This window comes from Marmota flaviventris, chromosome 3 (assembly GCF_047511675.1).
Source record: "Marmota flaviventris isolate mMarFla1 chromosome 3, mMarFla1.hap1, whole genome shotgun sequence".
In the NCBI taxonomy this organism is placed as follows: Eukaryota; Metazoa; Chordata; class Mammalia; order Rodentia; family Sciuridae; genus Marmota; species Marmota flaviventris.
Window position 1 is genome coordinate 18,518,569 of NC_092500.1, and position 14,884 is coordinate 18,533,452.

General features: G+C 41.0%; 1 protein-coding gene across 1 annotated transcript in view; it reads left to right on the plus strand.

Annotated features, from left to right (window-relative positions):
* Nucleotides 1-2,079: 2,079 nt before the first annotated feature.
* Nucleotides 2,080-14,884, plus strand: part of Pah (phenylalanine hydroxylase) — a 68,297-nt gene continuing 55,492 nt past the window's right edge. Inside the window, exons 1-2 of the mRNA XM_027928816.2 lie at nucleotides 2,080-2,161; nucleotides 8,217-8,324. Of these exons, the coding sequence (XP_027784617.2) occupies nucleotides 2,102-2,161; nucleotides 8,217-8,324 (168 nt within the window). The 5' untranslated portion in view covers nucleotides 2,080-2,101. The remainder of the gene's footprint in view (nucleotides 2,162-8,216; nucleotides 8,325-14,884) is intronic.

A 14,884-nucleotide genomic window follows, 5' to 3' on the forward strand; every position in this document is an offset into this window, starting at 1 on the left:
AATTTCTGTTGGCAACCAATGATTCCCCTCAGTTTCCTCATCTGAAGGAATGGGATTAGTGACATCTTCCTGCCTATTTGAAGACCATTCCCCAACACCCAACTGCTCACACTGCTCACCCACCCCCTGATTTACTTCCTTCAGAAGACAGCCTTGCCTGAACCTGCTCATTTCCTGTCTGCCCACCAGAACGGCGCGATGGCAGGTCACCTGTTCTGCTCCCAATGCCTAGAACACCACCTGGTACACAGCACATGTCCTCAGTGGCTATTCATTGTCAAATTATGTGGGCATTTTTTAAAAGGGATCTCTTTTTTTAAAAAAAAAATCTTTATTTAATTTATTTGTATTTTTATGTGGTGCTGAGAATCTTATCCAGTGCCTCCAGCCACAACCCTAGCCCCCCTAAAAAAGGGATCTCATTCATGATTTTCCCCACCTATTTTTCCTTAATTTAATTGCTTTTATTAGTGCCTTCTAGTTATGGATAAGGGATTGGGTTCATTTTGACATAACCGAACAGGTATGGAATTTCATGTGCTCCATTTCAGTTCCCGGTGCCTCCTCTTTCCCTCTCTTCCTCCCTTCCCCCACTCCCCTTCCTCTACTTTACTGGTCTTCCTTCTGTTTATTTATCTACTTATTTTTAATCGGTGCTTTATAGAGGTACATAAAGGTGGAATTCACTGTGGTATATTTATACATGCACATAGTAGAGTTTGGTCAAATTCATTTAGCATTTCCTCCCTTTCCTGTCCCTCCTCCCTCCCAGTCAATCTCCTTCCTCTCCTCCACGGATCTTCTCTCTGTCTTTATGATATGCAATCCTCTCCCCCTTTTCCCCCTTTACTTTGCTTTTGCTTCTGCATATGAAAGAAAACATTCTGAGTCTGGCTTATTTCACTTAGCATGATATTCTCCATTTCCATCCATTTACTGGCAAATGCCATGATTTCATTCTCTATGACATGGTAATTAGGAAGGATACAAATAATAATAAAGGCTGGCCAGGATGTGTGTGTGTGGGGGGAAGGCACACTCATACGTTGTGGGTGGGACTGCAAATTAGTACAACCACTCTTGAAAGCCATATGGAGATCTCAAGAAAAACTAGGAATAGAACCACCACATGACCCAGTCATCCCACTCCTTGGTAATTATCCAAAAGAACTAAAATCAGCATACTACTGTGATAGGGCCATATCAATGGTTATATTTCACAAAAGTCATATTCTGGACCCAGGTGCCTGTCAGTAGATGAATGGTTAAAAAATGTGGTATATATACACACAGTGGACATACTTTTAAATACTATCTTGCACTTACTGAATGTTGAATTAGGTGGCAAGTGGCTACTAAATGTTGAATACACCCCTTCTCCCTGTTATTCATGAATATTCCAGCAAGGTGCTGCTACAATTCTCCCTTCAGAGCCCCCAGCAGTTACACAGGTAGCTGAAGAACACATGGGTGGATTTTAGTCTAGGTGGCTCTTACCTTTGGTTGGTGGCTCCTGTGCTCAGTGTTAGTAATGTCATCCACGTGTGCTTCTCTAAAGACAAACCACAGCAAAGCCGTTCACTCAGTGGTTAATAAAAGGGACCAAAAAGAAAATCTAAATTAGAGTCCTGGCTCTGCTTGATTGCGGGAGGGGGAATTGTGCACATGCTTGTTATCAGCAAGCTGTCTCAGGTTTAATTCCAATTGTACAGAACCTGCCCTCCAGGATTCTGAGAGTCCCAGAAGTGTCAAACCTGTCTAATCACCAGGACACCGATGACCCTGCACTTTCTGACTTCTTTCCTCCCTTCAGGGCAGGTTGCCCAGTGCCAAGTGTCTGCCACACCCTCCTGGAGTCCTCCCCTCCTGGCCGCCCAGAGCAGGTGACCTGGAGCAGGAGGTGGGCGGCTCTCCCTCTCTGCGTCAGGACAACGCCCACCAGAGGGGTGTCACCCTGCTTGTTGCGCAGCAGGAGGCACCCTTTGGAACCTGGTCTCCTCCCTGATGTAGGTTAAAACCCTTCGCTCCACGTTTGTTCAGGTTGCAAACCTACCTGCCACTGCAGCCCAGATTCACAGACCTCACTTCCCTGGGAGCCAGCATGTCGGCTGTGGTCCTGGAGACGCAAGGCATGGGCAGAAAATTCTCCGACTTTGGACAGGTGAGCCAGAAGGGGCTTCAGCTACTCTGGTAGGGAAATTTGGATCCTAAACAAATCTGAAAAATTTCTGGTTTTTCCCAGTTTCAGAAGCTCACCAAGATCTCTGAATTCATTTGAAGATGTTGGGAATGTTTAGGAAGTCAATATATAAAGATTGTCCTCAATAATTATTTCCAAATGGAAGCATATCTGTCCTGGGTGGTCTTCAGGGGAAGAAAGCATTGCTTCAAGGGTTGGGGATCTGACTTTCAGCACTGCCACCAACCCGCTGTGTGTCATTGGAACCTTTCTGTTTCTTGCTTTCTCTTCTGTATACCGAAAGGGCTGGTCCTTAATGACCTGGGTGGGGTAGAGGGTCCTTCTAGATCTCTTTTATGATGTTTATAATGGACTCCCTGTCACTTATGGAAATGGACAAATTGTAAGAATTCCTTTCACTTTGGGGTGCAGATGGGACATGAAGAGTGAAAGGAAAGTGACCACAACACTCGGAGCAACCAAGAGATCTTTATTGCAGCAGTGCAACAGAGGAGAAAAGAAAGAAGGAAAGAAGTGCGTGGGGGGGGGCAGCCGGGGAAGGCTTTTATAGCCCTTCTGCTGTGCTGCCTAAATCTAACAGGGTCTGGGTCTGCAAGCTGCCTTGTTGGCACAAAAGGGGGTTAAGTGCTCGGCCTTGAGTGGCGGGCTACGTGTTCAGCCTTGAGCCGGGGATTGGGCGTTTGATCTTGAAGCAAACAGGTGATAAAGAACCAGACGGAGGGTTAGAGAAGCCAGGTCATCCTGCAGCTAACTTTGTTTGGCATGCCCTGCAGACAGCTTACTCAGCCTGTCCTGCACCTAACAAAGAGGATCTGGAGACTTGCTCAGATCTGGGGAGAGACAAATTAAGCAGAGAGGAGATGGAACAAGAGTCAGCACAGACAGTAATAGAATCCTAAATGTGACTAGGGATGCTGCCAGGGAGGGTGGCATTCTTCAGGAGGCTGTCATTCTCTCGAGGTGAACAGGTGCAGAATGCATTCTATAATTTGACAGGCAGGAAATCTTACTCCAGGACTCGAGAGCAGATCCCAGAGGGGATCTGAGACTGTGACAGGGAGGATTATCACAGAGAGCAAAGAGGTAGGAGAGGAGAGGAGGATTGATGTTTAAGTTAATATAACTGGAGAGACTCCTGAAATTTGGGCTGGCTCCTTTTGGATCCCAGGAGATAGATCACCTTTGAAAATGGTGTACAGTCTACCAGAGTCAGAAGAACTTAGTGTTGAAGAGGGGTGGTGTGTGGTGCAGGCAGGTCCTGGAACTGACCTGACCTCCATTTTGTTTCTGTGTGGCTGGAGGTGGGGACCCTATAGCCCTGTCAGGGAGTTAGGGCAGCCATCTGAGCACTGAGGTGAGGACACACCAGTTATCACCACCAATAACAGGGGCACTAGTAAAGAGGAGGGTTCCAAGTGTGCTCTGGTGCAACCTCTGCATCAAAAGCAGGATATTTTACTTTGCAGAGTCTCAGGTTGATTCATTTGTAAACTAGGAATAAAAATACATCCTAGTGTTATATGAGAATTAAATAAAATAATGCTTAGAAATCTCTTAGTATAGTTTCTGGAGCACTGGAAAGTGAGAATGTGTGCACCAGACCCAATTTGTTTTTTCAATAAAATGCAGCTCCGATATTGGCAGGAAGGAGAGATAGCAGGTCAGGCACCAGGCCTAGTGAAGCCCAGGAGGGGCATGCTGGACGTGCAGTGGGGAGACCTGGGTTTTCATCCTTGACCTACTTAAGCTGCCTTGGGAAGTCACTTGGCTGAGATGAGGAGACTCAGTTGGGTATGTGTAAGATCAAGGTGGGAAGTGTTGGACTAGATTATTCTATAGGACTCCCTCCATCTCAGACAGTCTTCTAAAGAGACAGAGTTTATGCCTTCTTAAAATTCCCAACTCAGATAAGCAGCACACACTAGACATCCCTATGAGACATAAGGCCGAATGGTGAAGGAGCCATTTTCCTGGGGCATATAGTAAATCAGGGCCTTATTCATGCAATCAGCACAACAATCATCCACACGACCAAGACTCATTGAGCACCTGCTTTTCCCAGTCACAGTGGTTTTTTTTTTCTGGCAAAAATTTTATCTTAGTGTAGGAGATAAACAATAATAAATTAACAAAATGAACATATGCTGTCATATAGAGATGAATGCAGTGAAGAAAAATGGATCAGATCAATAGGATAGAAGGTGAACAACACAGAAATCACATCAATGAATGGCAAAAGAAAAAAAAAAAAAGAAAACCACCTAGTTCTGACTCCCCAAACTGCACATTTCTTTACTATAATGTTTCCTCCTGTAGGTAAATGCTAGAATATAGAAATATGCTGTACTCATACCATACAACGGAGATAACACTGAGACAGAAGATCGGTATCTTGTTTTCAGTAGTGTTATAGTATAGATCTCTTTCTATCTCTTTGATCACACCTGCAAATACAAACCTCCTCCACAACCCCCCAAAGCACTAACCTTAAAAAGTTAGTATCCCCAGAATATCCTTGCCAAAGTGGATTGCTTATAAATTCGAAATCAGCTCTTTTCCAAAGGTAATAGAATGCATTTGATATACACAACCAAAAAGAACATACTGTGTCTATTGTTGAACTTTCTGTGTCTATTGTATTTCTCAATGATCAAAATTCTTTGCATCCTGGTTCCTGGTAAAATTCTCTCCCCTGGCTCTGTTTCTTCCTATGTAACTTTGGAACTGATTTACTCAATCTTTTATTTATCCTGAGCACAAGTGTGGATAAGTCCACGCACATGTTTGTTGGAAACAAATAAGGTATAGTTTATAAGCCAATAAAAGTCTACTACAAAAGAGTTTTGATCAAGGGTCCCTGATTGCCTGGAGCGGAACAGCAGTATCAGAATCCAGACTCCAAATTTATTGAAGGCCACACCATTTCACAAACTACTAAGAGCTTCCTTTCACTTAAAGTCCCTCCTCTGCCAGATGTGGTGGCATTTGCCTATAATCCCAGTGACTCAGGAGGTTGAGCCAGAAGGATCACAAGTTCAAGGTCAGCCTCCACACTTAGTGAGAATTTGTCTCAAAATAAAATTAATAAAGGGCTAGAGATGTAGCTCAGAGGTAGAGTCTCTCTCTCTCTCTCTCTCTCTCTCACACACACACACACACACACACACACATCTCACACTTTACATTGAGGAAGCTATTGTGCCATTTCAGAGTCTGCCACTGGGAGGCAGAATAAGGGCATTGAGGTTGCTGGACTTGGGTTCAAGTCTAGCCCTGCTGCTCTTTAGCTGGATGTTCTTGCTGAGCCTCTTCCTCATTTGCAAAATATTGTTCCTACTTCAGGACTCACTGAGCCGTGACATTCAAACCCTTTGAACAGTGCTACCTGCTACCAACGATGATGCAAATTATCTGTGAAAAAAGTACTCAGTAGGGTTCCTGGCAAAAAGGGGGTACCCAGTCAGGGACAGGTACTGAGCATTGATACTAATAATGACAGAGTAGCACCCTATCATATGGTAAATGCACCTCTGAAGACACATTTGAGAAAAGTCATAATTTAAAAATGGACTATATATTTATCCATGGTTTTGAGGTTTTCCATTATTAAAAATCACTGGGAATGGTTTTGAAAACACAGAAGTTCATGGGCAAAATTCTGTTGGAGCGGGATCAATGCAGATAGACCACAGAGAGCAGGATTCACATGATGTCTGTGGGAACAGAAAAAGAGACTAACTTCTAAGGTTGTTGCTGGAGAAGACTGCAGTGAACTTGATTGGCTGGACACACGTGAGAGTGGGGTGGGAGATGGGTAGCTGAACTTCACCCACAGGGACATCTAAGACTTCACTGCCTTCGTGGAAGGGAGATCTGTGGAGGCATATCAGGAATATCCTACTTTTCTTGGAGGTCAACAGGGGAAAGAAACAGGGAAACCCTTTGTTATTTGAAGGAAACTGGAAAGGATTAAGGGCTCAATGCTCTCTGTAGGAAGGAGACTGAAATCAGACTCATGGGCACATCCCTGGGAGGGTTTATTGATTTTTATTGTTTTGGTTTCAGGGACGGAAGCCAGGGGTGCTCAACCACTGAGCTATATCTACAGCCCTTTTTATTTTGAGATTGGGTTTTGCTAAGTTGTATAGGGCCTCGCTAAATTGCTGAGGCTGGCTTTGAACTCACGATCCTCCTGCCTCAGCCTCCAAGCTGCTGGGATTACAGGCATGTGCCATTTCACCTGGCCCCTGGCAGGGTTTCAAAGTGGGAGGTAAGAGTCTGCAGCAGGTTGTGACCTTGCACAGTACACAGGGATCAAGTCTCCTAGGTTCAGATCCTAGCTCCCCCGCTAACTGCCACAAGGTGGGCCAGTTCCTTACCCTCTACAGTTGAAGGGGGAACTTGGTACGTAATCAAACCTAGTCATAGATGTTTTTCCAAATCAAGTGCTTACAATACCCAGGACACAACAGATTCTTTCTACTTTTTTTTTTTTTTTAGTTATACATGACAATAGAATTCATTTACAAAAACATGGAATATAATTTGTTCTAATTCATTCCTCAATACATCCTCCTCTTCCTCCCCTCCTCCCTCCCCTGTACCTTTCCCACCAATCTACTGATGGTTCTGCTATTTGCTTATAATTTTTTAAAAAATTATTAATGACAGATTAAAAATTTTTAAGAAAGATAACATCTGGTCCAAACAGGGATATGTAACAGTCCAGTCTTTTATTTGAACCACCCTATAGTCCTGCTTGCTGATAAATTCCCCATACTCCTGTTTCATGTGAACTTCTGGGAAACTCTGAATTCTCTGAATCCAAAGAATTTTGTCCTAAGGGTCATCAGTATTCATGTAGGGCTATTATCCTGAGACACTGATAAGAATCTGCCCAGTGTAGCTTTCTGTCACTGAGATGATGTAACACCCGCCCCCATTAACCTCATTAACTTGCTTACAAGAGAGTAATTGTTCTGCACATTTTTCTCCTTCCTGTTTTGGGGGAACATGCTGCCTATTTATGGGCACACTCAGAATTTTACATATGATTTTTAAAAACTCCAGGAACTCTGTTGGCAAACTCACGGACTGTCAACTCTAATCCCATCTCGGTGTGCATGTCACACGCATAGAGTATGTGCTAGATCCCTGACACATTCTTCACTAGTTAGTGAAAGGCATCCATCTTCTGATAGGTTATTTGTGTAGTTTGCAATTCTATTTCAGCAATCGGACACCTCAGATCCCAGTACGTGGCAACAAATTCATGCTGAGTTTTTTTTTCCCTGCCAAAGGCTGAGAGGTCATTCATGTGTACTTTATGATATTTCCATGGTTTTCATATACTTCTCTTAATATTCTATTGAAACTTATTCTTTTTATATCATCTGAATAGTGATTGGTTAGGCCTTATCAATAAAATGCATTTATAGGCAAGGAAACTAAGAAGGCTAAGTGATTTGCATGCAAATCACTACAGCTGATAAATAAAAAAGAGAGGGTTCCAAACCAGGTCATGGACTCGAAAGCCTGCCAGTGTTCTATTTTTAGCACTTTCCAATCTATTTCTCAGTGCTTTCCTGGGATACTTTCTGAACCATATTTGATCACCTCTGAGGATCTTTTGATTTACTTTGAGTGGCTTATAGTCAGATTGTAGCTCCTAAAAGGTGGAAACACTTTATTCATCTTTGCATCTCTCCAAAAGATACAAAGTAAATCATGCCTGACATTTAGTAGTGCTCATTAAAAGACATCGATTCTTGGTGATGTCATGAATAAAGGAAACTTCTTAAAACTGAAAGCTGACCTGGGAGTATCATTGACCATTCCATTGCCCTTTATTTACTTATTTTCTACACCACCACATATTTCTGTTTAGAATACATGAAGCTCATTGTATTCCAAGGCTTAAGAAAAAATACAAGAACATTGTATTCCTACTTGGTTTCATGGGAATGAATTGCTAAGTGATGAAAAACACTTTAACCAAGTGCATCTGATTCTGTAGGAAACAAGCTACATTGAAGACAACTCCATTCAAAATGGCTCCATATCACTGATTTTCTCGCTCAAAGAAGAAGTTGGTGCACTGGCCAAAGTCTTGCGCTTATTTGAGGTAAGTGCTCTCTTCATTTTTGTCTTGAATAATGGCATAGCAAACTTTTGAGGAATTTTATAATTATATGCATTGAAAAAAATAGGATATAGAATTGAAGGCTCGATTTTTAGCTCAGGCCCTTACGTTAACCAGCTGTACAACTCTTGTTAAGTCACACAATCTCTGAGCTTTTTAGTTTAAATATTCATAGTATGGTGCTGACAGTATGTGACTTGTCGTTTACAACTGGGATTCTGTGTTTTGTAAAATGCCTAGATGCATGTTATATAAATGTTATATAGGATTGTAACTAAAGACCAGCCAAAAATGAAATGAAGAACCATTTGTTCTTTTATTCTCTAAATTAATTTTGATTATCTTGTACGTTTAGGCAGAAGATAACAGTAAGACACCATCCCTTCCTCAAACAGCTTAAATCCAAATTCTGTTCTTGAAAACAGTTGATGTTCTTGAAAATACTGGTGGTAGAGGTCTTATGATTAAAGGGGGTTTCATGATCAATGTGCTTGGAAAACTTGGGGTTGTATCATTTTATCTGATTTCTTTACTGTAGGAATTTTAGAGTCTATAAAATGCTAAAGCATATCACGTTAGTTTAAATGGGAAATGTGTGTACTGTTTTCCAAGCTTATCACTGTGGACTCTTACTTTTTAGGACATATATTAACATGTTGGAACAGAATTTAGGAAATGCTGATTTGAGCTTTTGCTGGGCATGTCTTCCTAACCCAGATTCCTCCCAAATATTTTGCCAATGTTTTAGCTGGGACTTTTTCTACCTGAGGATACATTGCTTTGTACCCATTTTTCTCTGAACTCTCAGCTGATTGACACATTGGTTTGATCACACATTCAACAAATCCTTCGAGTATCTGGCTGGGTAGAATGAGACATCGCATGGAAACCTATGGATTTCTCAGTGCTTGGTGAAGTGTGGGGGCTACACAGAAGTTGTAAGGAAAAGCTGCCTTCTTTAAGATCCAGCAGAAGGTCTGAGTAGCTGTGGAGCTGGGGTAGAGTGTGGGAACGTCTCTCAGTGATGTCAGCTCTACAGACATGATCTCATTCAATCTTATTTTTATAGCATGAGGTAGGGGCTATTTCTTTCTCTATATTTCAGGGAAAAGAACTGAAGTTCAGAGAGGTCAAGTAACTTGCCCAAGGTCACACAGATCCTGGAGATATTATTGGAACCCAGGCATTCCGACTCTAAGACCTATTCCCTTAACTGCTATTCAGTACTGCCCCAGACAAGACTGGCTTTATTATATACCACAGACATGAAAAGGCACTTTAAGAAAACTGAAGAAAAGTGCCGTCAAGAAAACCCAAACATAAAACTGTTCCATTTCTTCTGCAATCTCTCTCTTGTGCTGTCTCGGTGGCTTTTGTTATTTAGTTGTCTTCACCTTTCCTGGGCATTGTGGCCCCCCAGCTGCTGGACTGACAGCCAAGCTCCTATTACTGGTGAGAAAGACCATCTCCCCTCTTCTGGGCCTGCTGTTACCACCTCACAGTGACGGTGACCCCCCCAAGAGATTGCAGCCCTGGAAAAGAGATTCACATTGGACCAAATCATGCACCAACCACCTGCCAAATCTATGAGCGGGGAGGGTGACAGAGGAATGTGCCTGTCCCTCTCGACCTCTTGCCACCTGGTCACGACTTTGGTGATGTGGTGAGCCTGGGTGGGGCCCTTGGTACAGAGAGCTAGGAACAAGTCCCCTATACTCCCTGCTGGGAAGTAGGGAGGGGACAGAGGCAGGGTTACAGGTGAGCTGGGACTCCACACACCTGGTGCGTGCTTCGCTGTCCCCTCCGACTTGGCTGACCACACAGAAATTCAAAGACACACGTAGTTAAGAATTTCAAGAGGACTCGTGGGCACCTTAGACCCCAAGAGTGAGCTCTGTGGAAATGCAGATTTTCTATACCCACGAGACACTCCTTGTCTCAGACCTAGACCTCCCATTTCCAGCATCCTTGAACAACTTGCTGTCTTCTCTGTGTTTCCAAACACTTTGACCTTTCACTGTAGAACTGATTCGCCTCTCAGTGTATACATTTCTGTCTGACCCTCAGGATGGTTTCTTCAAGGGGAGGATGTGATTATATCATCAGCCGACCAAGATTTTATAGACACTAATTGTTCAATTAAGAATCAAACTAGATTTAAATACGAGCAAAGGAAATCAGAATCTTCACTCTTTTACCATGGATTTGAAGGAGTATTCCTGAGCCAGTCAATTTTTACCCTGAATTTGCTAGTGATATTAAATATCAGTGATGAGTACGTAAATAGGCGGAGAACACACAGATTTCTTACACAGAGGAATTCTGAATAATTTAAGTGGTTGCTCCTACTCCTCAAGTGCAGACTTCCTTACCACACTTTGACCAAGGTAGATAGATATTGTCAAAAAAGAAACCTAATATTAAAACAAAGCTTTTCTTAATGTTAAAAAAGATCAAAGAATATGTGGTAAAAGTGGCTCTTCATCCCTGAGCGCTTCCAACCCCAAATCCAGAATCCTGTCCAACCACAAGGAAGACATCAGATAAACCCTGATGGAAGAGCATTACAGAAATTATCTGGTTACTATTCCTCAAAGTGTCAAGGTCATTAAAAACCAGGAATGTCTAAAAAGCTGTCCAAGAGGATCCTAAATAGACTTGAAGAGGAAATGTCTGTGGCATCTTGAATGAGCTCCTCAGATGGACGAGGACATTGGTTAGACGCAAACTCAAGAAATATGGATTAAGCATGGCCTTTAGTTTACCATAATGCATTGTGGCATCAATGCCTTAATAATAACACATGCTCTGCATTAACGTAAGATGTTCATAACGAGAGACGCTGGGGCCAGGGTATGTGGAAACTCTCTGTACTATTCTTTCTTTTAGTTTTTTAATGCTAGATATGGAACCCAAGACCTTGCGCATGCTCTAACACTGAGCAACACTGACATGTTGTATAAATACAATGTCATTTTGTTGTCCACTGAAAATTGTTCTAAACAAAATGAAACCTCTTGAAAAAAATCAAACCTGGTTATCCAAATGAATGGAGGATGTATGGCTAAACCACAGCAAGCAAGATCTGTCAAGAAGAAATCATGTTTTTCTGAGTGGCAAAGTCTTCCTTCTGGGCAACTTTTGTGTTCGACAGTTAATCACATTTTCTCTTCCAGAGGTTGCCCCTCGGGCTAAAGTCAGAGTTAATAGATTAAATAATAGTAAATGAGCAGGATGTTTACAATCTAATAAACAAACTGCAAGTAATTAAGTTACTAGAACTGGATGGAATGCACCCAGGAGGGTTGCGGGCACATGTGTGCTCTGGGAGAATTCTTTGATGCATTATCCAGAATCTCAACTGTCCAAATCATTGAGTGGTATTTCTATACCCATTGTACAGAGGAGGAAGCAGGACACTGTACTGGGTGGTGAGTGAACAGTTGTTAGTGTGTGTGTGTGTGTGTGTGTGTGGTGTATGTATATTTTTTTTTTCAAAAAAATTCAATTCAGCAGTTACTCAAGAAATTGTCTAGGGCAGCATTACTCTGATACCTTTTTAACAGCCTGGCAAAATCAGAGTTAAATTAGATGTACATATATGAATACACCACAGTGAATCTCAAAATATTGACTGTGATACCACAAGAGTGGTATCCTAATTAGAATAAGATATATTCTATGCTTGTGTAAATATGTCAAAATAGAGTCTACTGTGTATAAGTAAAAAGACAAAAATTGAAAAATTATGATCATTCGAATTACTGAGTTAAAGGAGAGAATCCAGTTTTACTATTTGTGGAACAACATTATATGATGTCAGGCACATAAGATTCTTGATCTGATCCTTATTGAACTTGCAGTGTTCTTGTTTTCTGGATGAAGGAACTGAGGTTCTGAAAGGTTGTGTAACTTGCTCAAGATCACACAGCTGATGCACAGTGAAGATGAGTTTGAACCCGGAATATCAGGTGCCAAAGCCCATGATCTCTGCACTATACCCCACAGCCTGCCCACGGCTGTCCTTGAACATATGAATCATCTTTGGAATGTTTAAATAATGCAAATATCCTGACTCCATTCTCTTTTTCTTGTGTTCTGTCTCCAGATATTTCTTTCTTTCAAACTGAAAAATGCATCAAAGTCTAAGAAAACTACTCAGATTCTCACTAGTCACTATCATCCACTTTTAGCATTTTGATATATTCGCTTTCATTTTTTTGTTGCATAATTATGGATTAAAAAATCACAAATGAGCACATTATTTCTTAGGATGAAAAATTAGTACATTGAAGATGAAGCTATTTTCCTTTCCTCTTTTCCCTCAATCCTGGCCCTCTTACAAACTTCCTGGCTAAGGAAACATTTATATGGGTTTAGTGTAGCTCCATCCTGTCCTTTAAAACATCAGTTGACATTTCAGGTGTCATGCTGTGCACATTGTTCTGCGACCTCTTTGAGTCAGCCCCAGAGAGCAGTCAAAATCATGGACTGGGGTTGGGGGACAGGGGCATAGGCTGTGGCTTTGAGAGAGCTGTTTGAGGACCTGGGCTTCAGTTCCTCACCTGTAAAATGGGAATAATGACAGTGTCTGCCTCATAGAGTAGTTCTGAAAATTCATCGACTTCACGCATGTAAAGGCCTTCAACAGCTTTAGAACTATTCAGTAAGAATGAATATATACGTATATTACATATATACATATTTTATCAATTGCAATATTTTGAATGTATATACATGTTGATATATATATGCACATGATTAATACCTTTTAACGTTTGAAGCTTAGTTCTTAATATGTGTGCACTACAACTTATTCATCCCCTTATTTTTGACTTCTACAGGCTTTCCTCTTTTGTGCAGCCACAGATAATTCTGTAGTACTTATTTTATTTATTTATTTGCTTATTTTGGTACATAATATGCAAATGTTTATCTAGAGTAAGTACCGAGAAATGGACTTGTTGATCTTAGGGTATGAGCACTTTTAATTTTAACATAAAGTACTAATTTGTTCCCTAATATTGTGTACCAATTTATACTCCCAATAGTTTACCTTTAAGAATATGTGCTTAAGTAGTGTGGCTCAAAAGGCCGACGAAGGAGGATCACGAGTTTAAAGCCAGCCTCATCAATTTAGCAAGGTCCTAAGTGACTTAGAAAGACCCTGTCTCAAAATAAAATATTTAAAAAAAATATTTTTTTAAATGTGGCTCAGTGGTTAAGTGCCCCTTGGTTCAATCCCCCGTGTTTGTGTGTGTGTGTGTGTGTACACATATATATGCATTTATATATGTATCTTAATATTTATTTTAATCTCAGACCATAAAATGGGTTAAGCATGGTAATTTATTGCTTTAGGTTTTATTTCCCTGATTATTAGTGAAAAGAGGGCATCTTTTTATTTTTCATAATATTAGAAATTTTCTCTCATAAATCATGAATTGTTCACCCAGGGTATCATTTTTTTTTTCCTTTTGTAAATTTGTCTCATTGATTTTTGAAATTTTATCTAATCTGAAGTTTGTTATGTGTGTGATAAATACTCCCCCCCAAACCCTTTCATTTTACTTGGGTTTATGGTATCATTTGTCATACTGAAATTTAAAATTTTGATATATCCAGTGTTTTCTGTCATTCCTCTCATGGCTTTGGATTTCTATTTTTCCTTAATTTAAAAAACTCCCCTGATGCATGTTTTTATACTGTGACGCCAGGTCAGGTTTTAAGCTACGATCAGACACCGACCTGCAGGGAGGAAACTATTCAATGTTCTCTCTCAGAATGTCCCAAACACATTTGATCATGAGATCTTATTTAGGGAAATCCTCTTACTAGTTTTTCTGGTATGAGTGTCTCACTAAATGAATGTTGGCTTGGAGTTATGAGCGCTTGACCATCAGTGGTAGCCTAGGTGTGAGGTGCTGGGGAACAGAACAGTGCTGGGGTTCACAATTTACTATTTGGAACCAAACCATGTGGATTCAAAACCCAGTTGTGCCACCTCTGAGCTGTTGACCACAGGGAAGCAATTTACACTCTTGGTGGCTTGGTGTTCTCATTTTTTTAAAGCAAAGGTAATAACAAGCCTATTTTACAGGGCTGCTATGAAAATTAGATGAATTAATTCTTAAAAGTCATTAGAACAGTATCTGGCAGATAGTAAGATCTCAAGAAATAAACGTGTTCTAATTATCTCTGTGCTCCATTATCTTTACAGGGATACAGAGCCTCAAGGACTTTTAAGTTCTTAGTCATAGGAAAAATAGTTTAAGGATGAGTTTTATTGGGTTTAAAGAAAAAAGACTTGGTGTAGGCAACTTGAGAGTGTAATTAACAAATTTTAAGGTTGATCATGGAAGAGTCCTAGTTATTTTCTCTAACTTGAGAGACAAGGTCAATGAGTAGAAATTGGAGGCGACATGTTCCAAATCACTTATAGGCAATATCTCTACTGCAAAAGGAGCACTGAAAGATCTTGATTTCAACATTTCAAAATTGTCAGCAAAAGGCAGGGCAGAATCAAATCAAACTGTGGAATA